The sequence below is a fragment of the Asterias amurensis genome, chromosome 1, assembly GCF_032118995.1.
Source record: "Asterias amurensis chromosome 1, ASM3211899v1".
In the NCBI taxonomy this organism is placed as follows: Eukaryota; Metazoa; Echinodermata; class Asteroidea; order Forcipulatida; family Asteriidae; genus Asterias; species Asterias amurensis.
The window spans coordinates 1,856,959-1,883,547 of NC_092648.1; the positions used below are offsets into that span (position 1 = coordinate 1,856,959).

The window sequence follows — 26,589 nt, forward strand, 5'->3', positions numbered from 1 at the left end:
TGTACATATTATGCATTGACTGTGAAGAAATGACACAATGACACTTTTAATATAGCAACAACAAAACTCTGGTCTGATGGAACCCCATTGAAATGTTCTTAATTCCTCTTTTTGTTTGTTTGTTTGTTTGTTTGTTTGTTGTTGTGTCTGTTTTATAAAGAATGAGAAAGTTGAAAATGATTAGAGAAGTAAAAACCTTACTCAGCTCATGTCCACGCTGTGTTTAAATGTCAAAGGAACATCATAAAAAAACCTGTGCTTAGTTGTTAAAAACCCGGCCAGAGCTCTTCAGGGTCCCACTGTTATTTACGCACCTGTAAAAGGTCCCAGCCTTTCTCCTTAACTTCTTTGACGACAATTACAGGTGGAATGGCTTCTGACTGGCAACACCGAGCAAAGATATTGACAGAGTAGGGAGACTGCCAACATAGGGCTAGATTGCTAAGTCGGTAGAGTGCCGGCATGTTGACCTAGTTTTAAATCCCACTCTTGTCAGTTGTTCTTTGTTCAACCCAAAATTAAAGTACTCAATTATTAATTATGATACTTAAATAATCATTTCTGTAAATACTTATGACAAGTAAACAGCACTTTTTGCTTTGTTTTGCAAGAACAAAAAGTACAAGTTTGACTGTTTTATGTTTGCTTGATGTGTAGCTAAAAATAGATTGTAAATGTCCAAGAATAGTTCAAGTTAGACACTATAAATAGAAATTTGCTTCTACTAGCCTGCTACGTAAAGGATGTACATTGGTAAGTATCAAAGTATAATCATTTATTGGGTAGGATAATAAGACATTTGCAAGTTAGATTTAAATAATGTCTGGTACAATGACTTGCTTGGTCACAAGTTACCGCTTACATTTGAATTCCTCAGACTATAGAGATAGTTACTATGTCAATTGCTTCGTGGCAAGCCTTAGCATAGCAACCTCCAGATGAGCAAACCCTGGTACTATTGTGCCATACACATTCATTCAAAATTGTGGATGGGTGTTCACCGTCTCTTACAGAACTATGCAAAGTCTGCACCTTATCATGCGACATAGCAACTGTCTTGATATTCTGAGGAATTCAAATTTAAGTGGTAACTTGTGATTATACACGTCATTGTACCAGACAATATTCAAATCTAACGTGCAAATGGCTTAATGGGTAGGATTGGATGTCAATTAGGTGAAGTTTGCAGCGGCACAATGTGTAAATCTCTTTTGAGTAGTATTGGCTCTAAAAAAAAACCTGTGGTTGAAAACTCAACATTTCGATCAGTATGCTCTGATTGTCTTCAGGAGATTGGCACAGGGTGCTTCTGCAAACCTTACCTACAATTAAATTGCAGGCCAGGAATTTCGTTTTTTAACATGTTTCAAAGGGCAAGGCCATTTTCACTTTGAAAAGGGTACTTCCATAGGAAAATCTTAAAGTCAGTGGGTAACTTTTGAAGGGGCACCAAGGCCAAGACCAGAGCAACCAGGCCCATGACCTTCGTGTAATTCCAGGCCTGTAATTGTTTAAATGGCGTAAAAAGAAAAAGGAAATAAAAAGAGCAACTCATGTCTTCCCTTCCACTCTATTAATATTATAATTAATATAATTATGAATTTAACTTCATAACGGTTTCAGAGGCTCATCTGTGACTAGGATACCTTTCTCATATAGAACTTGTGCCAATTCAACTTGCTGAAAACAAAACAATTAAATAAATACACAAATAAATATATAAGAAATAGAATTATTTAGATTTATGTTTTAACCTTTAAGTGTGTATTTTGTGAAATGATGTTTGGTGCTAAAATAAATCAGTATATGTTATTTAGTGATAGCGTGATTTACATGTGTCACTGATGTCTGAATTGTACATTAGCAAAAAAGCTAATGTCTAAAAAAAAATGGTCAAAGAAGAAAATTTTAGTTTTTGAATTAACAGCAAGAGTTTTTAATGTAATAATGAGCACTTGCACAACTCGCAGTGCATTTTCACATGCTTATCCCGACCACAATTTTGTAAAAAGTACAGAGTTAAAAGTACACAAAGGGTGCATACCACTAAATAAATTCTAATAGCATACAGTGCAAAATGCTCAATATTCAAAAGTACAAACAAAAGTTCGTAGAAGTCTCACAGCTTTTTATACTAAAGGAAATCCTCTGCTCAAGTTGATATGTAAGTATCGTTTGAAGCTTTGTATGGTGTAGAGAAATAGGAAGAAACTACAAATTAATAGTAAACTTGTGGGTACAACCATGTGTAAATCTCTTAGGGTGAGTGTTGGCTCTGAGAAAAGCCTGTTTGGTCTCGACGTTTCAAACAGTATACTCTGCTCGTCTTCAGACCAGAAACGTAGAGACTAAACCGGCTCTTCTCAGAGCCAATACTCACACAAAAGAGATTTACACATGGTTGTACCAGTAAGTTGACTACTTATGTATAGTCTCTTCCCAAGTTGGTCTGTGTTCGTCAATTTTTCTTTGTGCACGTAAGCTTCTCTTCTGGTTTGCTACCTTATAATCATTTCTGTAACCAATTTTGAATTGGCCAATCATAAACCAATTTTGAATTGAATTGAAACGTAACACAAGTTCTTAAGAATCCAAACGCAGCTTGCTGCAACAGCAGGCTGGTGCCAATGATGCAGCAAGCCACCTTGTGATCATCCATATTGCTTACAGGAACTAGACTTACCTTATCTTCCCAGTCGTCCTCCAATGGTAGACTACCAACCGATGTAAACTTGGGGTATCTATGGAGAAGGTATTCAACAGCTGGAGCAGTCTGCAAGAACCAAACAAATCATGAAACTATCATTCTGTGAATTCAATCATTCTATGAACTCGGTAATTATTTTGTGAACTCATCAGAAATTCTGTGAAGTCAATAGTCATTCTGTGAACTCAAAACTCATTCTGTGAACTCAAACAAATTTATTCTGTGAACTCAATCATTCTATGAACTCAACAATCTTTCTGTGAAATCAATAATCATAATGTGAACACAATAATCACTCTGTGAACACGATACTAATTTTGAGAACTCAATACTCATTCTGGGAACCCAAAACTCATTCTGTGAACTCAATAATTATTCTGTGAGCTCAATACTTATTCTATGAACTCAATCCTCATTCTGTGAACACAATAATCATTCTGTAAACTGAAAAACATTCTATGAACCCAATAATCATTCTGAGAATCAAATTAACAATATAGAAGAGTTGCTCGACACACATTGGTGTAAGTATAAAACCAAACAATATGGACTGGTCCGTTGGACCGCCAGAGCATTTCAAATGATAATATGTGGAAGTGCTCCTGTAGTTCAGCAGGAACATCCTTCACACCTAGAATGTGCCTGACACATCAGATCCTCATTTAAAGGATTTGATGAGATGCGCTAGAAATCTCTGACTCACCTCTGCGGGTATCTCAAAGTATTGAGCTTCTTTCTGATGATAAACCCTTGAGTTTTCCAAGGTGTGATAGATTCGAACCTGCTCATCCTCTGAGACAACTCTGTATTGGGAGAACAAAATTTCATTTGAAGTTTTAAAGTCATAGGTTTGGTAATCACTATTTAGATTAATGGCAATAACAACTTTTGGTTAGAAACCTAAAGCAGCTGTCAATAGTATAAAGCATTTCACTTCAAAGTAATGTGATTATGTACGAAGATATATTATTATTATTATTATTATTATTGTTATTATTATTTATTTGACCTCAACAAATACAAGTACATCAAAAAGCACAGCAAAAGTTAAACGATAACACAACGAACCAATCAAAATAATAACGAATACAATCATTATTCAAGCAAAAAGCCTCAATAAATATTAGAAAAACCCCCAGAACAGAACATGACAGGAGGGCAACTAGAAGAGCAAAAAAAAGGAATGAATTTGAATTTGAGAAGCGTTTCTGTCAGTAACGCTTCTCACATTGTGTGTTCTTACTACGAATTATTCTTCCTGGGTGGACATAACTGCTCCGGATTGTCGGCGATATCTAAAAAACACGATTACCTTTCGGTATGAAATTTTCACATGTTAGTTTTGATGTACACATCTACATTTATAAAGGATTACAACAGTTGGACGAGCCCCAAAACCAAAGGTATACTTTGGCTTTACGAACAAACTGGGGCGAGTTTATGGAATTCATGGAAGAAATTTAGTCCAAAAAGGTTGTAAAAATGCTCAACAAACTTTTTACCTTGCAACGCCTCGTCTGATAAGCCTGATCAGAGTGGTCTCAGAAATCTCTACTTCATTAGAAAGGCTTCCATAGTTACACACAGAGCCATTTCCAAATATACTGCAAGACTTCTCCCCTGTTTCATACAAAGAAAAAGTGTTTATATTACAAAATGACTTGGAGATTATCTTAACTCTTTTACGCACAGACCGGTGGCCTGTAACCTGTTTAAAATAATTGTAAAACGAAAAACAAATATTGCATGGCCACACAGTTTTCATACTGGGAGAGCGGACTCTTGAGGGTGCTATTGTGACCTGTTTTTGGGGGTTGCCATTTGCAAGATCAGGAGTCAATATTAGAGCAGTGACTGACTCTACAATGAAATCTCTGAATCCTTATAACCAAACCAACATTTCTCACACACTTCAGTCTCCTGACAATGACAAGAGCAGGGCCCAATTTCATGGCTCTGCTTACCCTAAACACATAATTGGCGCTTACGGAAGCAGGGAATTCTGTGCTTACAGCAAGCGTATTTCACGGGTTAGCGGCGAATTTGGGCTTCTGCGCGTGCGTACTCCACGTAACTAGGCATTCTACGCTTACAAGGCTAGCGCAGAAATTTGGCGCTTGCACGTAAGCAGGGAATCACGATCGTAAGCCCAGAATTCGGCGGTAAACAGAGCCATGAAATTGGGCCCTGGCCAGTGTCTTGCTTAATGACACAAGCGTCACAACATGGACTCGGAGCCACACTCTACTGATCAGAAACACCAGAGCTTTATAGACGCGTCCTTCGCAATTCAGCTACGAGTAGGGATGATTACCCTCACAAATTATTATTACTATTATTAACTTGACAATACCTGGAGTAAGTTTAGGTGGAAGGCTGTCATGGATGTACCCCTTTGCCATCTGGTCAGTCCCATCATCCACTGGTGCGTAGGTTGCTAGTTTGCAGATTAACTCACCGACCTTCTGTAGAAAAGACCCCCTCCTTGCATCGGACTGCATTAGAAAACAACAAATTAACATTAAAATTGGTTCCCTGTCTGTATCCCCAAGCTGGTCTTACAGGCCTAATGATTTCATTGGTTACAATGGCGTGTCGTGGCCGAGCAGATAAGAGCACCGAACTCAAGCTCTGGTGCTTCTGTTCAGCAGAGTGTGGGTTCAAATCCCGGTCGTGACACTTGTGTCCCTGAGCAAGACACTTAACTATAATTGCTTCTCTCCACCCAGGGGTAAATGGGTACCTGTGAGGGCAGAGATGGTTCTTGTGATTGATTTAGCCGAGTAGCGCATATTAATGTTGCACAGGCTGCATACTCCCCACCAGGGAGCTGAGATGGTTTAAGGAGTGAATTAAGGCCCAGTGACCAGGGTAATAATGTGAAGCGCTTTGGGACGCCCTCCAGGTGTGAAAAGCGCTATATAAAAACATGTTTTATTATTATTTACAGGTGTTTCATTAGACAAGTGCGCTTTCATGTAAGCTTTCCATATGTGTGTTTTGTGTTCAGCTTCTTTTTGTGCTGAAGCAGGTCTAAGAAATTGGGCACTAATCCTAAGGTTCTGAATAGAGTAGACCCCTTGCATTATGACGTCACATTGTCCAAAAGCGCCTTCACTTGAGGCTAAAGGAAGCAAATTATTGGATGATAGCTGCTCTTTGCGTCACGGTAGCGTTTTGCCTCACGCAAGGGGGTCTACAGAATTTCCAGACCAGGGCCCAATTTCAGAGCCCAAGCACAACAAAATTATGCTTACCAGAATAAGTTAACCAACTCAACTACCATGCCACAAGTACAATTTGTGACTGGTATCCTGCTCATATCCCTCAGCAGAACATTTTTAAGCAATACTTTCTGCTTAAGCAGCTCTATGAAAATGGGCCCTGATATTTGATGATACTTACAGAGTCCGAGTTGGCAATGCCTGTATACTGCATATAATCTCTTGGGAGTGCTTTGCGTAGTTCGGGATCGGTGTTCAGAGCATTCTTTAGAGTCTGGGGTATAATCTTCTCCAGCAGATCTCCCCACGTATTCCTCTGACATGTCGACAGAGTTATGTGTAACGAGTGACTGTCGTCTGGTGTTGTTGCCTGTAAAAACAATAGATAGGGTCCTTATGAAAATGCGATAAAAAAAACAAGTCTGTAACCTTATGTAAAATGATGCTATGTCATTTATACTCTTTATGCGTAAACTTTGAAAAATTGTGTCATTGAATACAAACGATAAATTGGTCTGTATATTCAACACACATTGACAAAGTTATGAGTAGCAAATGACTGTCTTCTGGTGTTGTTTCCTATAAAACAATAGATAGAGTCCTTATGAAAATGTTACAGAAAAAAACTGTAACCTCACGTTAAAATTGTGCAAAATGTCATTAAATGTTATACTCTTTCAAAGCTAACTTTGAATTACTGTATCATAGGATGGTGACAACAAATGGGTTTGTATATTTCACACAAGAAATGGTTGGTCAAAAGGTTACTTTCCAAATTGGTTGGTTAGAACCATAGAGTTATATATAAGAACTAGAGGGCGCAATGGCCTATATACGCGACCCGACATGCGCGCAGGCTGCGTTTTTCTAAGTTGACAAAACAGCATCGCGTAGTGTTCAATAAACACAAACTCCAACGTGTACTTCATATTCAACGCACAGACAGAATTGCGCACGCCTGTCTCCTTGCGGTCCGTTGCGTTTGTGCAAGAAGCATCACCAGTGCGCCCTCTAGTTCTTATATATAACTCTATAGTTAGAACATAATGGAAAATCAGAGAGGGCAAGGCTACTTTCATTTTTGCGCGTACAGAATTGCGCGCGCCTGTCTCCTTGCGGTCCCGTTGCGTTTGTGCAAGAAGCATCACCAGTGCGCCCTCTAGTTCTTATATATAACTCTATAGTTAGAACATAATGGAAAATCAGAGAGGGCAAGGCTACTTTCATTTTTGCGCGTACAGAATTGCGCGCTTCTGTCTCCTTGCGGTCCCGTCGCGTTTGTGCAAGAAGCATCACCAGTGCGTCCTCTAGTTCTTATATATAACTCTATAGTTAGAACATAATGGAAAATCAGAGAGGGCAAGGCTACTTTCATTTTTGCGCGTACAGAATTGCGCACGCCTGTCTCCTTGCGGTCCGTTGCGTTTGTGCAAGAAGCATCACCAGTGCGCCCTCTAGTTCTTATATATAACTCTATAGTTAGAACATAATGGAAAATCAGAGAGGGCAAGGCTACCTTCATTTTGCAAAGGGCACTTCCATTGGAAAATCTTAAAGTCTATGGGAAAATTTTGGAGGGGCACCAAGGCCAAGACCAGGGCAATGGGTGCCATGGCCTCAGTGGTCTCTATGCAATTAATGGCCGGCACAACGTTTCCACCTTGTCACTAACTATTTGAGAGTTTAAAACAAAAAGATAAACATTTACAATCCCTTATATTTGGTTTGCGGTAACACCATGTGAGAACTACTTGCCAGGTAGAGTTAGTTCTTAGAGAACTGTCTTGCTTCTTTAGACATGTTAACTTGTTGATAGACATGATGTTAGACATGTTAACTACGCCTGGTAGAGATCGCTGATATAACTTCACAAGTCCATTGGTGCACTCCCAATCGTTATATCAACGATCTTCTACCAGACGTTGTAAACTTATCAACAAGTTGACATTTCTGAAGAAGCAAGACAGTTCTCTAAGAACAAGCTCTACCTGGCAAGTAGATACACACATGGTGTTACCGCAAACCAAATATACATTGATACCTCACCATGCAATGCCTCAAATCCTATATTTACAACCCTGTTCTTTTACAGAATGACCAAGGTTTGTCCGTAGGTTGACTGATCTCACCTGATGAATGATCCCCCTTGGGAAGTATAAGAGATCTCCAGGCTCAAGGACAGTGTCAAATATTGGCTCACCAATCTCATCTTGGGAAAAGTTGGCTGCAAGAAACAATTTAGAGATAAACACGTATAAAGCCCGGTTCATACTTCCTGCAAATGCGAATGCGAAGCGAATTTGACGTCACAAACCTCTTTTCGCAGCGATATTCGCAAGTGAGTTGAGCAGAGTTGAACTGCTGCGAATTATTCGTTGTGAATTTGTGACGTCAACATTCCCTTCGCATTCGCATTAAGTATGAACCGGGCTTTAGAGTGGTTTCCAAAAAACTTATACCCCAAACTCCCAAGAATGACAAACTTGTATCCAGCATGATTTATTGGATTCTGACTATAGGGGTATGCCTAATCTCATGTAAAGCAAGATCAGTTTTCTAGTGTGGTCCTCAGTCCAAAAGGCAGCTTCAAACAAATGAATTGTAAAAGGCAGTCGACACTATTGGTAATTACTCAAAATAATTGTTAGCATAAAAACTTACTTGGTAACAAGCAGTGGGGAGCTGTTGATAGTATAAAACATATTGTGAGAAATGGCTCCCTCTGAAGTGACATAGTTTTCGAGAAAGAAGTAATTTGATATCGATGTTTTTTTTTCCATTATTCTTTCGCAACTTCGACGACCAATTGTGTTCCAATTTTCAAAGGTTTGTTATTTTGTGCATATGTTGAGATACACCAAGTGAGAAGACTGGTCTTCTGTACAATTACCAAAGGTGTCCAGTGTCTTTAACAGAAACTTAAAACATTGTAAAGACGACCAATTGTGTTCAAATTTGGCGAATATGCACATAATTTCTATTCCAAAGTAATGTTGCGGCATATGAAAACTAGACAAGTGTTTCATGAATGTTCTTACGACTTGAGAATCGAGGCAAGACTTCTTCTTTGTTCCTAGGGCTGTACAATCTCCAATGTTTCTTCCCTTCAAGCTGTATGACGAAGGCTTCAATGTCGTCATAATGTGGAGCAAAACCCTGCGACCCGGCTGGAGTCAAATAACTAAATCAAACAAACAAATCAAAATAAATTAGTCAAAAATCAAATACAAAAGTTAACAGTCAGTACATTTTCCAGAATCCCAACTGCACCTGTTTGGTCAATATCTAGAGGCCGGGCCAGGACATCTTGGATTGTGCAACTGTGTCCACCAAGCCAGGCTGACAGACTCTGGAACCTAGCTACTAACCATAGGAGAACAGCACGACGGACCGAGTCATCAGGCTGGGGGTTCGAATCCTGGTCATAACACTTGTGTCTTCGAGCAAGACACTAATTGTTTCTCTTCACCATGAATTGAGTTTGGCTGAGGCCACATTTTAGCACAGTTGTGCACTGGTTCTCTCCTATTCCACAAGGGTGTTTATATGGGACTTCCAGTTTTTATCCCTCTGAAAAAAGTCAAACACTTTTCATATCTGACTGTGTGCTCTCTGATTGTATATGGGTCGATGTGGCTGGCTGCCAAAGAGCGCCCTTGCATGCCTCCAGCTCAAACACGATGAAGCCACGATCTTGGCAATTCAGCTTCGCAGCTGTGAGTATTAGTAAAGGTGATTAGCATCACAAATTATTACTTATTTTTTAAATTCAAAATTAGCTTACATGTTTGCTCCAACAAAACTTCCGAAGTACTCCTGCAGCATCGAGTTGAACTTCCACACGGCGTCGGAGTAGGACTGTGGATTGAGCAGTCGAACTGAACAGCCATTCTAAACAATAAAAAATATATAAAAAAGTAACAAGAGTAGCTCTTGGACAGAAAAGGCATAAAAGTTTACTTAACCATTTTAAAGGCAGTGGACACTATTGGTAACTACTCAAAATAATTATTAGCATAAAACCTATCTTGGTAACGAGTAATGGGGAGAGGTTGATGGTATAAAACATTGTGAGAAACGGCTCCCTCTGAAGTGACATAGTTTTTGAGAAAGAAGCAATTTTCCACGAATTTGATTTCGAGACCTCAGATTTAGAATTCTAAATGCACACAACTTGGTGTGACAAGGGTGTTTTTTCTTTAATTATCGTCTCGCAACTTCGAAGACCAATTGAGCTTAAACTTTCACAGGGTTGTTATCTTATGCTTATGTTGAGATACACCAAGTGAGAAGACTGGTCTTTGACAATTACCAATAGTGTCCAGTGTCTTTAATAAAATCTCTTTATCCTGAGTTTTTCAGTCGGCAAAGCGTCCTAATGGAAACATCACACCAATTTTTTGTAAGGAAGACAATAAGGAATTTTAGACGTAGGAGGAAAACCCATGCAGCCAGATGGGGACTGAAAAAACTAATCTACAATCATGGCTCCAGCCAGGGCTCGAACCGGGGTCCACAGAGGTGAAAGGCATGAAGAAAAACCACTGAGCCATGATATTGATTGGTCAGACAGTAGGAGGGTTGACTACTGTGTAGATGCACCCTTTGACAGAGCTGTTAGTATTTTCTTACCTTATAAAAGTCCCAAACGACAGGTGCATGAGCTCTACCAACAGGATTATGTGTTTCTCTAACTCCATCAGTGTACGATGTCACATCAAGATGGGTGGTAAATTGGATATCATTCTGTTATAGAGAAAAAATAAAAAGATTTGGAGGTTGAACAAAAACTAAAGCAGGACTCATTCAAACTGTAACCGCCAATCATGTGATGCGTGTTCCACCAATCAAATGACAAAGATCTGTCAAAGACTACTATCAAAACATAGGATTTGAACTGCCTCTAGCTACCGGGCAATCTCGGTGATCTAGTTGGTAAGACACTGCTCTAGAATTGCAAGGGTTGGGTTCCAATCCCACCCGAGTAATATGCCTGTGTTTTTCACAGAGCTCAGGGAAGTACATCTACAGAGTATACAGTGCTAACACACATCGATGTTTATGGGTAAAACCAAATTAGTATGACTACTATCAAGTTAACAAACCTCTTTAAGAATTTGATGAAGTTCCTTGGAGCTGAAGAGTCCAGTGTTGTAGTCAGGCATGTGTCTCTTGAGTAGTAGCGGCTTCTTCTCCCATAGACCACTGAGTAAAAAATAAAAATAATAACAATATTAATAATACTGAGTTCATCAAACTAGGTGAATGCTCAAAGCGCTCAGTAATTTTGTAAGCAAGGTATGCGGAGCTATGTTTTGAAGTATGATACCTATTCCATTACATAGCGCCATGTAATGGTTTACAAGGTGCTGTGGTGCAATATGCACAATCGGAAAACGCACTGGGTTCTTTTACATCCACTACACAACTTTAGGCTTTACCTCCCATCGAAAGGGCGAAGCATCATGGTCGGGTGTATTGCTTAAGGACACAGCAGCCGATTTCACAAAATGCTAGGATTAATCCTATCACGAGTTGGGATGAGTTACTAGTCCTAACTTAGGATGGGTTCAAAGCCTCCTAACATCTATGGTTACAGAACTTAACTTGTCCTTAATCCTAAGTTAGGAAGAGTTTGGTGAAATCAACAGCAGGTGTCAGGGCTGGGACTCGAACCCACACTCTTCTGATCAGAAACACCACAGGTAGAGTTTGATGATCTTAACCGCTAGGTTATGACATACCACGCGTATGAGGAGCTATGTTTTGAAGTATTAGACCTATGCCTTTACATAGCACCATGGTTTACAAGGTGCTGTGGCGCAATAAGCTGCCAGTCAAACCAGGAACACCTGGCAAACCTCGTCTGTTTAGGACAAGTGCACTGGGTTCTTATACATGCATAACACAACACAAAGGACCCTGGGCAGCAGATCTCAATACACCACTCACCTGAAGAAATCCGACGCTGTGACCGGACTGATGAGCCAGAGGAATAACTTCTCTGCTTCTAAGGTACTGTCTGTGTCTGGTGCTGGTGTTTCTTGTAGAAGCATCGTTAGCGAAGTCCCTGGTTCTTCCTGATACCTGATGTCAGTCTGTTTGAATTGGAAGGATAAGAAAAGAGACCATTTTCATGGGTTTATAAAGCACAAATTTCAGAGCTTCACAAGCCTGGTTCATACTTCACGCAAATTGCTTGAGCAAAATGAATTTTTGTGGGTCATATTTGACAAACAGCAGGTAATGACTGCGTCACTCCACTTTGCATTTACTTTCTTGTGAAGTATGAAGCAGGCTACATTGTGACCTCAATCCTCCTCTCACTTCACACCAATGAGTCTGCACTTTGATAAAACTAGAACGCCTGACCCAGTGATAAGCATTTCTGAATCATTCATTTTGACAAAGATGTTGACCCAATTCACCCGACGACATCATCGAATAATCTTGGCTGCACCATATTGGTGACAAATGTCACTGTACGTTCTTCAGGTAAGTGCACATTTAAGGCAACAGGGTGATACATGTTAACCTATTTGTCAAACAAAATGGTGAGCGTGGCACAGTCGCCGTGTGTGACGTACATGCAAGGGGTCAATAGGAGATTAAGGGTTTTAACCAAATGAAAACAATTAACAATTCTCATAAACCAGAACACATTTACACATCTGCCGAAGGCATCCCTGGACCATTTTGTTTGTTTTCTGTTTATGTGCCAGTAAAACCTGTACACACATTTTCCGGCGAAAACCAGTTAACCTAATCTGATTTATCAAACCGGTAAGCTTAGTCTGATCTATCAAACCGGTTAACCTAATCTGATCTATCAAACCAGTTAACCTAGTCTGATCTATCAAACCGGTTAACCTAATCTGATCTATCAAACCAGTTAACCTAGTCTGATCTATCAAACCGGTTAACCTAAACTGATCTATCAAACCGTTTAACCTAATCTGATCTATCAAACTGGTTTATAAATGTATGGCAATGTCTCGCAACTTACCTTAATATTAACAGGTTGTTGCTGGATAACTTGTTTCTTCTTCGTTGGTGATGGCGGCGATTCAACCATTTGTTGCTGGATAACTTTTTTCTTCTTTGTCATCTTTGTTGGTGCTGGCGATGATTCAACGGTTGGCTTGGGTTGTGATTCAACGCCATTTCCAATCTTCCTCTTTTTAGTACCTTCAAAAAACAAAAACAAAATGGCACAAAACTTCAGGTAGTATTACAAGAAAATGTGAAGAACTGTGAAAATAACAAAAAATATATTCTTTTGCTAGCTCAGTGTTCTAGTGGTAAGACATCTGCTCTAGCAATGCAAAGGTCAAGGGTTTGAATCTCACCCGAGTAGTATGCCTGTGGAATTTTTCATAGGACTCTGAAATGTACAGACCTTAGAGTGCTTTTTAATACACATCAGTGTACGGGTAAAAACAAACTATAATGGGATACAAGTCATGTATGAACAAAATTATGGAAACATAAAGTTTGAGAAATTTCAAATGGGAATGGGCAGGACATGATAAAGCAGAAGAAACAGAGAAGTGAAATAATGACACTGGCCGTTTTTGAGACCAAGGATTAGGTCTGGGCTCCGGCTTAGCTTTGCCACCCTTTTGAAGCTCCTTATCAAAAGAAACATTTTAAAAATATTTGAAGGAGGAGCCCAATTTGTGGTTTTGAAAAAGATTCATCCAAATTTAAAACTCAATAAACCTTGATAAAAGATACAAAAACTAAATTCCTTGTTAGAGGTCTGAATAAATGCCTAGTTAAAATTTTGTTGAATCTTTTTTAATGAAAGATCATCTAACATCACAAGGCTGGATGGCAACTTCAAGGCGAAGGCTAAACTTGCTTTATCGAACCAAGGAGCCCGAGTAGTGGTAGAGCAGAATGCACTACCTTCCCAACACTTTACAAAGCAATGGGGGACTTTAGGACGTTTGGTGATAGCAGACTTACCAGGTAAGTTCCATTGTTCCCGGTAATGTGCGCATGCTCAGAACTGCATAAACAATGGAAATTTACCTGGTAAGTCTGCTGCCACCTAGCGTTACAAAGTCTCCCATTATGGTTAAGTGCCTTGCTCTGCTGCTAACTAAACTAGAGCTTGGGTCTGCCTTCGATTTCACAAAGAGTAAGGACTTGTCTTATCTCGAGTTAGGACGAGTAACTCTTCCTAACTTAGGATTAATCTTAAGGTCTGCATGCTACAGTGCAGGGTTGGGACTCATCCTAAGTCTTAAGATTAGTCTTAAGTTAGGAAGAGTTTTGTGAAATCAACGGCTGGGGAACAAGACCTCTCAGCCACAACAAAATATTTATATTTACCATTGGATGCAACTGGTAAAGAATGATGTCCATTGGTATTTCCTGACGAGGGTGGCTCTACAACCTCAGCATCTGGTTGCCTGACCGGATCGGCAGAAGAGCGACTTCTTTTAGATCTCAATGATTGCCGAAACTTTTTGCCAATCTTCTTATGTTTTTCTGTTCCCGAATGTTTCTTGGGTCCTCTACGAGTCTCCCCTCCTGCCGTCTAAAATAAAACCATAAAAAATAATAATAAAATATCAGCTGCACAATATCATAAAAAGATTATATAAATTTAGATTCATTCATCCAGCTCCCAGGAATGGACCTTTCCTGCAGTCAATGGTGCCTCCTGAACACCACGCTAATGTGGGGTATTTCCGCAGCAGTGTAGCGCCATCCTTCCTTCCCCTAAGCACAAACAAAATGGACAGGCTGCCACCATTGTTGTTAACATTCTTGTTACATTGATGGTGGGTAAAGCCCGGTTCATACTTCCTGGGAATTCAAAGTGAATTTAGACGTCACATGGCTGTTTATGGAGGGAACGTTGTGCAGAAGTTGAATATAGCTCAACTGTTACAAATTAAGCCCCACTCATACTTCAGGCGATACAAATTTTGCCGTCACATGGTTGTTTTTGCAGCGAATGTTTCCCTGAACACAGACTTTCTGCGAATGCGAATCAAATATTGACGGCACATGGCTACTTTGCAGTGAACATTTCTCAGGAGTTGACCATAGTTCAACTGTTGTGAATTAAACCAGCTGTTCATACATGTCATTCTGCAAATGCGAATCAAATTTTGACGGCACATGGCAGTTTTCAGTTCACTTATTACAAACTATTCGTTGCCAATTTGTGACGTCAAAATTTGTATCGCATTTGCATTCGCATGAAGTATGAACCGGGCTTAAGTCAGAACATTCCAAGATGCCAGCATACAGTGGCACATTTCGGCTTTGACTCATGATCAAGGCTCTGCAAATAAATTTTCTCTGCTCAATTTTCTCACTCGACAACCAGGGCCCAATATCATGGCTCTGCTTACCGTAAGCACAGAATCGACGCTTACCGAAGCAAGGAATTTTGGCTTCTGCGCGTGCGTACTTCACGTTACTAAGCATTCTACGCTTACGAGGCTAGCGCAGATTCGGCACTTGCACCTAAAGTGGGGAATCGTGATCGTAAGTGCAAGAAAACAGCGGTAAGCAGAGCCATGAAATTGGGCCCAGATAACTTCAAATACCAGTGCTAATTATGAGATTTTTGCTTGTTGTCTTTCCTTGTTCATTTAGCCTTCGAGAAAGACTCTGCTAGGGTCGAAACATCAGGCCATTAACTATTTTTTGCATTTATACCATCGCTCCATTTGGTTGGTAAGTTGTTTGCAATCAGCTAATTCTATGTTCTTTCCTTTATCAAGTCTGGGTTTTGTTGTTGCAACGATATATTCAAAGAAAAAAAAACCCAAGAAGCTTTAAAAATTTCCCCAAAATAATAATGTGGGTACTGGGTACGCACAGATATTTAAAATAATAATGTCAAAATAAACTACAAATCCATCGCTAGTTTTAAAATTTAATTTGAACTCAAAATTTAAATTAACAATCTGAAAAGTAATATAGATGTAAATGGGTTGAAACCAGTTTATTTCACTTCAAAAAACCTATCATGTATTTACAAGCTGCAAAGGGCAAAACAAATGACAATGCTGTTGAACTTTCTATTTTACAAGTGAAACTAATTTACATAAAAATTGTTTAAGGCACTGGACACTATGGGTAATTACTCAAAATCATTTTTGCATAAAAACTTACTCGGTAACGAGCTGTTGATAGTAGGCCTATAGAATATTGTGAGAAGCGGCTCCCCTCTGCAGTAACATAGATTTTGAGAAAGAGGTAAGTTCTCATCTAAAAAACTTCAGACCTGAAGCCTTTTTAAGGCATCTGAAGGCACACAAATTTGTGCAAATGGGTGTTTCTTCTTTCCTTATTTTCGTGCAACATCCTTGACCAATTTAGTAAAAATTCCACAGATTTGCTCTTGTATGCATACATGTTGGGATACACCAAGTGACAACACTGGTATTTGACATTTACTAAGGGTTTCCAGTGCCTCTAAGCCAAACATACATGTACATGTTTATTTATCAAACCAAACATTAATTTAGTAATCTAGCTTTGATTTAATTTGACAACAAACAAAAATTACTGAACTTCTGTAAGAAATGCATGCATAGGGTCTTCAATATTAAATGGTGTTTGAAGCTTTGCATGGTGTGGAGAATAAGAGCAACTATAAATATTAATAGTAAACTTGCGGGTACAACCATGGGTAAAAACTCTTTTGAAGGAGTGGTGGCTCTTTTGAAGGAGTGGTTGTACCTGCAAGTTTACTATTAATATTTATATTTATAGTTGCTCGTCTTCAGTATTCTTCAGTATTCTTGCAAACTTCGTTACAATTTTTTTTCCAAGTAATTTAAACCAAAGGGAAACTGATCTGCTAAGTTTGAAATAGTAAGTGTTTGAACAAAGAACAATTGACTGGGGCAGGACTTGAACCGTTGATCAGTACTCTACCAACTGAGCTATCCAGCCCTCTGTAACAAATTAGTCATCATTTGTTTTCAGGGTGCCAGTCAGAAGTCATAAAACCGTTAGCTGCATGCAGTGTGGCCTAGTGGCCATGGATCTCATCCAAGTTTATTTGTTTAACTATCCACTTAAAGGCAGTGGACATTACTGGTAATTACTCAAAATAATTATTAGCATAAAACCTTACTTGGTGACGAGTAATGGGGAGAGGTTGATGGTATAAAACATTGTGAGAAACAGCACCCTCTAAAGTGCCATAGTTTTCGAGAAAGTAATTTTCCACGAATTTGATTTCGAGACCTCAGATTTAGAACTTGAGGTCTCAAAATCAACCATCTTAACGCCAGAACTTTGTGTGACAAGGGTGTTTTTTCTTTCATTATTATCTCGCAAGTTCGATGACCGATTGAACTCAAATTTGCACAGGTTTGTTATTTTATGCATATGTTGAGATACACCAACTGTGAAGGCTAGTCTTTGACAATTACCAATAGTGTCCACTGCCTTTAATATAAAAAAAACCCTCAAAAAACCCACTGTGCTGTAATTTAGTAAAGGAAACAAAATTGCTGAAATTCAAACAAAGTGAAATAGATAGAGATCCGTCACTATTATCCCAAATTACGATTAAAATGAATTTAGCTACAATCTCATAAACATGCCCTTAACTTATTTAACAAACCAACTGTTTATTTAAAATTTTAATAAAGTGGGATGTATTTACAAGCTTTCTCTAACTTTATCTTGTGACAAGTCCTGTGGGATTGTAAGCTGTGAATTTTACTATTAACAGTCACTGTATTGAAAACAAATAAAATAGCTGAACAATGAGAAACTGGAAATATCTTTTTGAAGTTTTGCGTTAAAACGATGTGTAAAGTGAACAATTTAAAGCCATTGGACCCTTTCGGTACAGAAAAAAAGAAAAAAGTTCACAGATTTACAAATAACTTACAGGGTTTACAGAAGGTAGTGGTGAAATACTTCTCTTGAAATATTATTCCATGAAATGCTTTACTTTTTGAGAAAACAGTAAAACAATATAAATTCTCGTTAACGAGAATTACAGATTTATTTTAAACACAGGTCATGACACGGCGAAACGCACGGATACAAGGGTGGGTTTTCCCGTTACAATGTATTTTCTCCCGACTCCGATGACCGATTAAGCCCAAATTTTCACAGGTTTGTTAATTGATATAGAAGTTTTGATACACGAAGTGTGGGCCTTGGACAATACTGTTTACCGAAAGGGTCCAATGGCTTAAAGTGAAAAATTTTACTTTATGACTTGAGCTGCTTCTAAAAAGAAATGCTTTATCTAATAACTCAACACTTCAATCAGTATGGTCTGATTGTCTTCCGGATTCAGGGTTTTTCTCTCCAGGATTTTTCAAAACTGTGGGGTATTCTGGACCCAAATTTGGGAAGCTTGGCCAAAGGACGCAGAATTGAAACAAGGTCTTCATAATGTCTTCTACTTGATATTTATCTTGGTTTTAAATACCGTAATTTGCATTCTCAACTATTAAAAATGGTTTTGTCTTGAATTTTTTTTTGTGAAATTAGTGATTTGTGATTTCATTTTTGCCTGAAGGCCTTTAAGTTTCAAATCCTGCTCATGAACATTATAATAAATGGCCAACATTCTTTGATGATGCAACAAACCTAGTTGCACTCGTGATAAACTGACAGAAATCTAACTACTTGCAATGAGGGCAGAGAAACACACTGTCCCGCCGCACAACTGATGTGTTTGTACAAAAGGACAGATGCGTCCAGTGTTCACACTTATCACATTGGGCCCAATTGACCACGGCGAGGCTTCTGGAGTTCTTCATGGCTGGTGGAGAGAATCTGTCGCAAACACAGCAGTTGGCTTCATCCTCCTCCTCCGATGAGCTGCTGCTTGTGTCGCTAACTGAATCATCATCTGAAGAGTCAGGAGATGGTGAGATGGTAGCAGACTTCAGGAATGGGGCTTCTGCACTACCAGAGTCATCAGGGAAACCTTTGCAGGATTTTTTACTGGTGGTTGGACCTGCATCTGATGAGCTGCTGCTTGTGTCACTGACTGAATCATCATCTGAAGAATTATCATCTGAAGAGTCAGACCGAGGAGATGATGAGATGGTAGCAGACTTCAGGAATGGGGCTTCTGCGCCACCACAGTCATCAGAGAGACCTTTGCAGGATTTTTTACGGGTTGGACCTGCATCTGACGAAGTTGTTGATCTTTTTTTCTTTGTTGGCTTATTCATAACCCTCTTTGAACTTCTCGTACCGGCTGGGGATGGTGTGGTGGTGATACCAGCATTACGGAATACATCTTTGAGGTTTGATGGCGACATTGACTTCAGGTAGGGTTTGGCCGACAGTTTGCCAACTTCAAACTTTGTAATCTGGATGCCTGGGTAGAGGAGTTGGCGTTCATCGGAATACATGGACCTGAACGAACCCAACAACCCAGCATCCTGTGGCCAAGACGCATGACTTCCCTTAGGTGGTAACGGAAAGAGAATCACCTGATTCTTCTTGGCCCAGTCTGCCATAAACAGAGAGAGGTGGTACTTGTTGCCATCATACAGGACCAATGTCTTAAGACCCTTGCGTTTTGAGTCTGCTAGGTGAGCATACTTGGCGAAATGCTTCTGAAGATAGTTCTTGAGGATAGCGGAGTTCAACCAGCTGTTGTCGGACATCACGCCCGCCGATTCGGGGGGAGAGCCCTCGATGAGCATAGGATTCCATTTCTTGCCCGGAAACACAAAGTAAGGTGGGATGTAATAACCGGTGGCATTGCCTCCAGCAATGATTGATATCGCCTGAGCTTCATCTGCTTCTGGTTTAGTGCTAAAATCATCAATGATATAGATACAGCCGGGAGATTCAAGCAAATCGTTCAGGGTGAGGATATCAGCCAACTCCTTGAAGTAGTTGTCAGAAGCGTCTTGGGCAGCACGTCTGGCTTCGGACGCTTTGCTGGGCTTTAAGATCAACTGTAAGTCTGGCCAACGCTTTATAAAACCAAGATCATACCAATTGCTGCTGAGTGGTTTTTGCCCTTTCAATTTTTTCCCGCAGGCATTTGCATAGTCTCCAGCGAGAAGTCTGATGTTACATCTTGCAAACCGATATCCAATACGCGCCATGTGCTTGATGTGGTCAATCAGCGTCTGTTCTTGATCAGGTGTAAATACTTTGAGCGGACTGCTCCGAGTGCCCTCAAGCGGATGAGGTCTTTTAAGCCTACTGCTAAGGGACCATTCTGGGACACCAAACTGCCTGGCTGCGGAGCAAACTGACATGCCTTTTTTTGCAGCAAGGAATGCCTTATACATAGTTTCCTTACTATATGACCAACGCTTTGCAGGTTCTGACGATTGGTCAGTCTTAACGATACCTTTCGTCTTGAGGCGAACTGTTGATTCTGGGACACCAAACTTGGAAGCTGCATGGTATGGTGATAACCCTTCTCGTACCGCTTCAACAGCCTTCACCATGTTCATTGGATCATACTGATGTTTCTTTTTCTGTATGGTAGGTGCGCAAAGAATGAATCGCTTAAGTTTTGGCTTCGATGACGTGGTGGGCTGATCAGCTGGTTGACGGTTTCCACTCTTGAGGCTTCCACTTGCCTTTTCGGTTATAGTCAATTCTGGGTCACCTTTCTGCTTCTGAGCTTTGGTACCAGTCTTGCTGTTCGGTGTAGTCTGGACTGCATCATGCTCACTTTTTTCCTTCGGTGATGCGATGCGCTTGGAGTGTTGACTAAGTCTACAATTAGTAAGCTTTCTCTTGGGCCTCTCTTGGAGTGTGGATTCCGGGGCATCATCCTGCCTTGGTGCCTCGCCTTCTGTCATCTCTTGCATGGCATTCAACAAATTGATTGCAGCACTTTGAAGTTCTTCATCAGGGGAGGCAGTGGGCTTAGAAGAGGTTGCTGATTTGCCGTTCTACAAAAGATAAAAACAATCACAATTTAGCTATAGCCAAGGTAAGGCAAAGGAAAGATTGACAACACAACCAAATGATGACACAACTCTTTTTCAAGTTTCTAGCAATGTATTTATTTAATTATCTATATACAAACTTATGTATTATGAATTACTATTGTTGTTATAAATCTATTTTCAAATTTTTATTTGGAGGGGGTTAATGCTTTAAAATGTATTTTCAAGTATATGTAATTACAAACTGTAAGCCTAAACAAGACTGTCCAAAGAAATAATACTCAAAGCTTATTCTGTACATCTAAGTATCAAATGCCAAACCCAATTCCACCGTTAGTTAAAGGAACATGTTGCCTCCGATCGGTCGAGTTGGTCTTTGAAAAGCGTTTGTAACTGTTTGTTATAAAATGCATATGATTAGAAAGATATTTTAAAAGTAGAATGTAATGATCCACACAAGTATCACTCGAAATTGCATGTTGTCTTTGTACCTCATTGACTAACACTGTTGGCCATTTATGGGAGTCAAATTTTTGACTCCCATAAATGGGCGACCGTGTTAGTTTGGGAAGTCAAAGGAAAACCACACAACTTCGAGGCATATTTGTGTAGATCATTGTATTCTATTTTTAAAATCTTTCTAACCATATGCATTTTATAACAAACGGTTACAAACGCTTTTCAAAGACCAACTGGACCGATCCAAGGCAATGTGTTCCAATGTGTAATCCATCCCGGTTGACATACATGTAATTGAATAATGCAATCAGTCGCAAAAACGTTTCAAGTGCCAACAAACATACACCGTTTTTAACCAAACACTTATATAATTGTAAATAACAATCTTTTGCCATTTCATCCAGAATTAAAACAAAAAGTTAAGCCTGCAGTACTTTATTATACCTAAGTCACAGTTGGAGCGAAGGCTGGGCGACAGAAATGGGTCAACTTCTTGGCTGTTTATTCGCCATTGTCCTGCAGGCACTCCTCCGATGTAAACTTGTAACCAGCTATTAGTCTGGTGCTCGCCCGATTTATATTAGAGATCACTTTGCGATGCAAAAGATCCAATTGGTCGCGCAGCAAGCTGTCGATCGCACAATGAACATCTTTGCGCGATTGACCGGTCGCGCTACGAGTATTTTTTTTTTGATCAGCCGATCGTGCAGGAATGGGTTGCGCGATCGACAGACCGTGAAGGAAAAATTTTGAGGAATGAGTTTGCACTATCGACCGATCGTGCAGGAATGATTTTGTGCGTTGGATCGATCGTGCAGGTAAACCATTCCTGGGGGCGATTTGTCAAAGCAATAAAACTCATTGCAAAACAAGTTTTCAGAATTACCGTAGTGATTTATTGTGACTCACACTTTAGTTAGCAACTACGACTGATTTACAGTTTCGATCAATCTTTGTAAAGTCGGCCCCTGTACATCGGCCAATCGCACAAAATTATTCCTGCACAATTGGCCGATCGCGCACCAAAACCATTCCTCAACAATCGGCTGATTGCGATGCACATGTTTGTTTCCGAATGTTGCGCGATCGACCGATGGTTGCGTGATCGACCGATTGTTGAGCAACCAATAGATATTTCAATAGCGCAGCGTGATCGGTCGATTGGCCCAACAATACCACAACAAAGAAACTTTTCCAAAGTACAAACATTGTTTGAGCAAAAATCTTTTAATATGAAAACAAATATTACATTACAAACTTGCATTTATGACTTTTTGTTATTTCGTTCAATTGAATTGTAATATTTGTCATTTTTTTAACAAAAAGTTTTCAAAAAATTTATGATTTTAATGCGAATCAACGCAATACATTTATCAACAATATTCATCAATTATCTGTAGCTTTCGAGTCATCTGTATCAAATGTTGCATATGGGCAATTCCATGAAGAAGTGGACATGACCTCAAAATTTAGAATTGTGTTTTTTAAGTAAAAATTAGGCTTATATTGTAGCATATACATCAAATATTCAGGAAAAAATGGTTTCAATGTCATGTCTTTGCAAGAAAGTTACAAAAAAATAATTTTTGTGCCAACAATGTTTTATCATGAAATTATGTGTAAAAAAGTTGTGCAACTTCAATTTACTACTGAAGGGGGAAGATAACAAGGTATCAAATCAATCTAGTCATATTTATTCATTGATTGGACCTACACATTGGCTGCAATCGTCAAAATTTGTGTTTGTGATAGATTCAGACCATCAATCTGTGAAGCTTGTACCCCCATTAAACCTTATGTAACGTAACTAACCAAAACTTCCAATTGTTTCTGCCTGTAGAGAAGGCAATCAATTAAAATGTTTATATCTTGAATTTTCCTACTTGGTGCAATCCTAAATTAAAATAAGGAAGGAAAAATTATAAAAATTGTACCATGTGGAAAATAGAAGCAGTCAAAAACTGTAACGTAACTAACTATGTAACGTAACTAACCGGACCGTAACGTAACTAACCGACATAAAGACTATTAAGATGCTGCTAAGTTGACACAAGCATAAGTTTTCAGCCATGTTGTAGAGTTTAAACAAGTTAGGGAAGTGTGATACTGTTCTTTGACCCACAATTCAACTTCTAGCAATGTTTTGTTTGCCATGTGCCTCATTTTGTCTGTATGCATATTATGTATGCAAGATCCATGCGCAACACCCCTGTCCTACAAGTTCATCTTCTTCAACTTTTGTGGTGAACTTTTTGGGGTAAGTTTGATGACAATAAAGTTACATGGTGTAATCCACATGAATTTTATTTTAAAGGGTTATCTTAAAGTTGTATTTCTCTTCTATATACTAAATTAATGAGAGTTTGTGTACAAGTGCTGCATGTGTATAATTCTAACATTGTTCATCAGGTACATACATATGTGTAGTTATAAAAATTGCAATTTTCAAAAAAGTTGATTGACTTTGTTCCTTATTTTTATGTCCATAGATCAAACTGGCCATTTTCAAACAAGGAAAAGCAATTAGCAACACTAAGAAAACATAAAGGCAGCTAGTCACTACAAAAAAATACAACTAGGAGAAAAAGGCAGTGGCCGTCCAGACATTTTGTGACATAAGAAACAGCGAGAGATTTTGCTGTCTAATCGTCAACAATATCAGCTTGTATGTACGGGGGAAGCAAACTCATTATAAGCTTGTTGCCCTGTGCAAACAGACCATGGGATGCGATTAGTGTGAAAAAAACAAAAACATTTTGATGTGCATCTCGTAGAGATTTTTTTTAGGACAAAGCACAAAAAACAGTAGGACCGGAACGTGTTCAAAAGGTTTAATATTATAATAAGTCTTCCTTTGTACATGGATAATCAAAGGCTTTGGTTATTAATTAGGGAGGGGTACATGTATGTAGTAGAAGGGCAAAGAGGAACTGGTGTTGGTAGGCCGGGGTGGGGTTAGGAAAGGAGGGAGGGTGTGATGAAGAGAGAGAGACTGCCCATTTAAGCATTAAGCTGAAAAGCATTGTGGAGCGTGACAGCTGTACTTCAAGAGCAGCACAAGATTGAAATTCGCTGGACTTTCTTCTGCACCTCCCATGGCAAAGGTCATGTGGATGGCATGGGAGGGGCAGTGAAGCATCTTCTGTAAAATGGCCCACTCAAAATGTTTGTATCTTCTATACGAGGGACAAAATGATTTTCAAGCTAGATGTGCCAGAAAATGTCAACAATCGCGAGCATTTCAAAATTTCTGTTTAACTGTAAGATTAGTGTCCATGACCAAGAGTCAAGACAAGCGACTCATTTAACATCCTTTCTATTGTTTTGTTTTCTTTGGTATCTATGTAAGAGAGAAATTCACTTGGTTTATTGTGACTTTAAAATACTGCATGGCTTATGAATGTAAAGGAACAAGTTTATATGTTACAAATATAAACATTTTGTAATATATGTGACCTGGGTTAATGATATGGCGAGGTAATGGCTTTTTATACCTTTTTTGCAATTTTGTTACCAAATATTACTTTATTCCATTGTTTTTTGCTTAATTGATTTGTATATAGTGTAGTATTGCATACTAGTTACTAATATAGACCAGATTAGAGCTGTGAGTGAAGTACAAAGGGTGTATCACAAATAATATTAGTCACGGACAAAGTGTAACGTAACTAACTGTAACGTAACTAACCATGATTTTGGGGCAATGCCTGGAACTGATAAGAGTTATTTTATTTTTTCCCCTACCAAAACACTTGCTAGTACCCTTGTAGTTATAGAAATAGTAAAGTTTGTTTCAGCTGTACCCTGTTTGAGGAAACTTTTTGTTCAAAGACATGCATTTTTTTTCCATGTCCCTTTTTTGTAACGTAACTAACCAAAATTAAACTGATCATAACAACGGAATAAATGTGTCTAGAAGTTTGTAATTTTGTTGTATATTAGGTCTAACCAAGATGTAGCCATGGTACAAAAATGGAGACTTGATAGGCTTTCATGTTAATATTGGAGATCACAGAGCTGTGCTAAGCAGCTAAAAGTGTAACGAAACTAACCGTGGAATTGCCCATATAGTTATAGGTGTTCCGTGTAGCATAGTCTCATAGTCTGAATCTGTTCGGCACTGCACACAAACTCCACTATCAAGATATTAATGGTGCAGACACGTAGTCATAGAATAAAATATGGAGAAATCAAGGGTCCTACTAAAAGCTGACAACAAGCCGCCAACGCCGACAACAAGTCCAGAGCGCCGCCAACACGCCGCCAACAAGTTTTAAATACCTAAAAAATGGCAAATAAACCATACATATTTTAGAACTGTGTGTGTTTTGTAATATAAACATAAATTTAATGGAAAAACTTCACGAAAAGTGGGAATTTTTAACCAGAAACAAAACCTTAACTTTCACGGAAAACGGTCGGACGCCATCTTGGCTGATAAACTTGTTTAGAACAGTCCATTATGATGCGGGTGAGTCAGACTTAGCAATAGAGGGCGGGCGTCATCCACTGTGCACACTAGAAGTTTTTTTTCTGGTTAAAAAATACACACTTTACGTGAAATTTTTACATTACCTTTATGTTTCTATAACAGAACACATTTAGTTCTAATATATTTATGGTTTATTGGCCCTCTTTGAGGTATTTAAAACTTGTTGGGGGCGTGTTGGCGGTGCTCTCGGCTTGTTGTCGGCGTTGTCGGCTTTTAGTAGGACCGGAAATCAAAACTGGCATAATTTTTATAAATGCAAGGAAAGAGTTGTGATTCCAGCATGTCCAGCAATCAGCACAGTTAAAGTTACTGATGAAATATTCTGAACTTGACTTACACTTATAGTTATGCTTTACACAGGCTCAGTTCTTTATCTCTTTTAAACTTTAAGAATTAAATCTGTAATTTTCATGATGATATGAAAATGATTAAAAGAAAACTTTTAAAAAGTAAATAAAACTGGGGAGATGGTCGAACTACAAAGATTGCGCGGTGCTCAATGCTTGCGCCCGAGATATTCTTCGCAAATTCAAAACTCATGCAAGGGATCGAACAAAGTAGCACACCGTGCGAACTACAAAAAAGTAAATTTTCGAAGTTTGCGCAAAACAAATCCACTACTGGCTGCCTGACGGACTACCTATTTTTCATTATTTACGGAAAGAGCGCACATTGTGAAATGTCTTCTCCGTACAATTAAACCGACACAATTGGCTACAATGCTAACAAAAAAAACAAACCTTTATTTTGGAGCTAAATGCAGCAAATGCTGAAACTTTCTTGGCACTTTTATTAGTCGTCGACATTTTGGTTGTTGCACATGCCGTG

At 39.1% G+C, this 26,589-nt stretch overlaps 1 protein-coding gene across 2 annotated transcripts; it reads right to left on the minus strand.

Annotated features, from left to right (window-relative positions):
* Nucleotides 1-110: 110 nt before the first annotated feature.
* Nucleotides 111-26,576, minus strand: LOC139942050 (ribosomal oxygenase 1-like). Of its 2 annotated transcripts, XM_071938744.1 has the most exons (15): nucleotides 26,502-26,576; nucleotides 14,272-14,479; nucleotides 12,938-13,119; nucleotides 11,884-12,029; nucleotides 11,037-11,136; nucleotides 10,564-10,677; nucleotides 9,716-9,822; nucleotides 8,970-9,112; nucleotides 8,061-8,155; nucleotides 6,113-6,301; nucleotides 5,061-5,202; nucleotides 4,210-4,327; nucleotides 3,411-3,510; nucleotides 2,684-2,773; nucleotides 111-1,680 (listed from the first exon to the last, which is right to left on the minus strand). In XM_071938744.1, the coding sequence occupies exons 1-15, from the start codon at nucleotides 26,565-26,567 to the stop codon at nucleotides 1,609-1,611; spliced, it is 1,872 nt and encodes a 623-aa protein (XP_071794845.1). In that variant the 5' UTR covers nucleotides 26,568-26,576; the 3' UTR covers nucleotides 111-1,608. The 2 variants fall into 2 exon arrangements, with proteins under 2 accessions (XP_071794845.1, XP_071794837.1); XM_071938736.1 differs by lacking the exons at nucleotides 111-1,680; nucleotides 2,684-2,773; nucleotides 3,411-3,510; ... (9 more) ...; nucleotides 12,938-13,119; nucleotides 14,272-14,479 and adding an exon at nucleotides 17,400-20,813 and having other exon boundaries at nucleotides 26,502-26,569.
* Nucleotides 26,577-26,589: the final 13 nt, after the last annotated feature.

Coding starts and splice junctions, on each gene's coding strand:
- LOC139942050 (XM_071938736.1), bottom strand. CDS start 26,567: ATGTCGACGACTAATAAAAGTGCCAAGAAAGTTTCAGCATTTGCTGCA. Junction 20,814..26,501: donor CATTTAGCTCCAAAATAAAG/GTTTGTTTTTTT, acceptor TATCTTTTGTAG/AACGGCAAATCAGCAACCTC.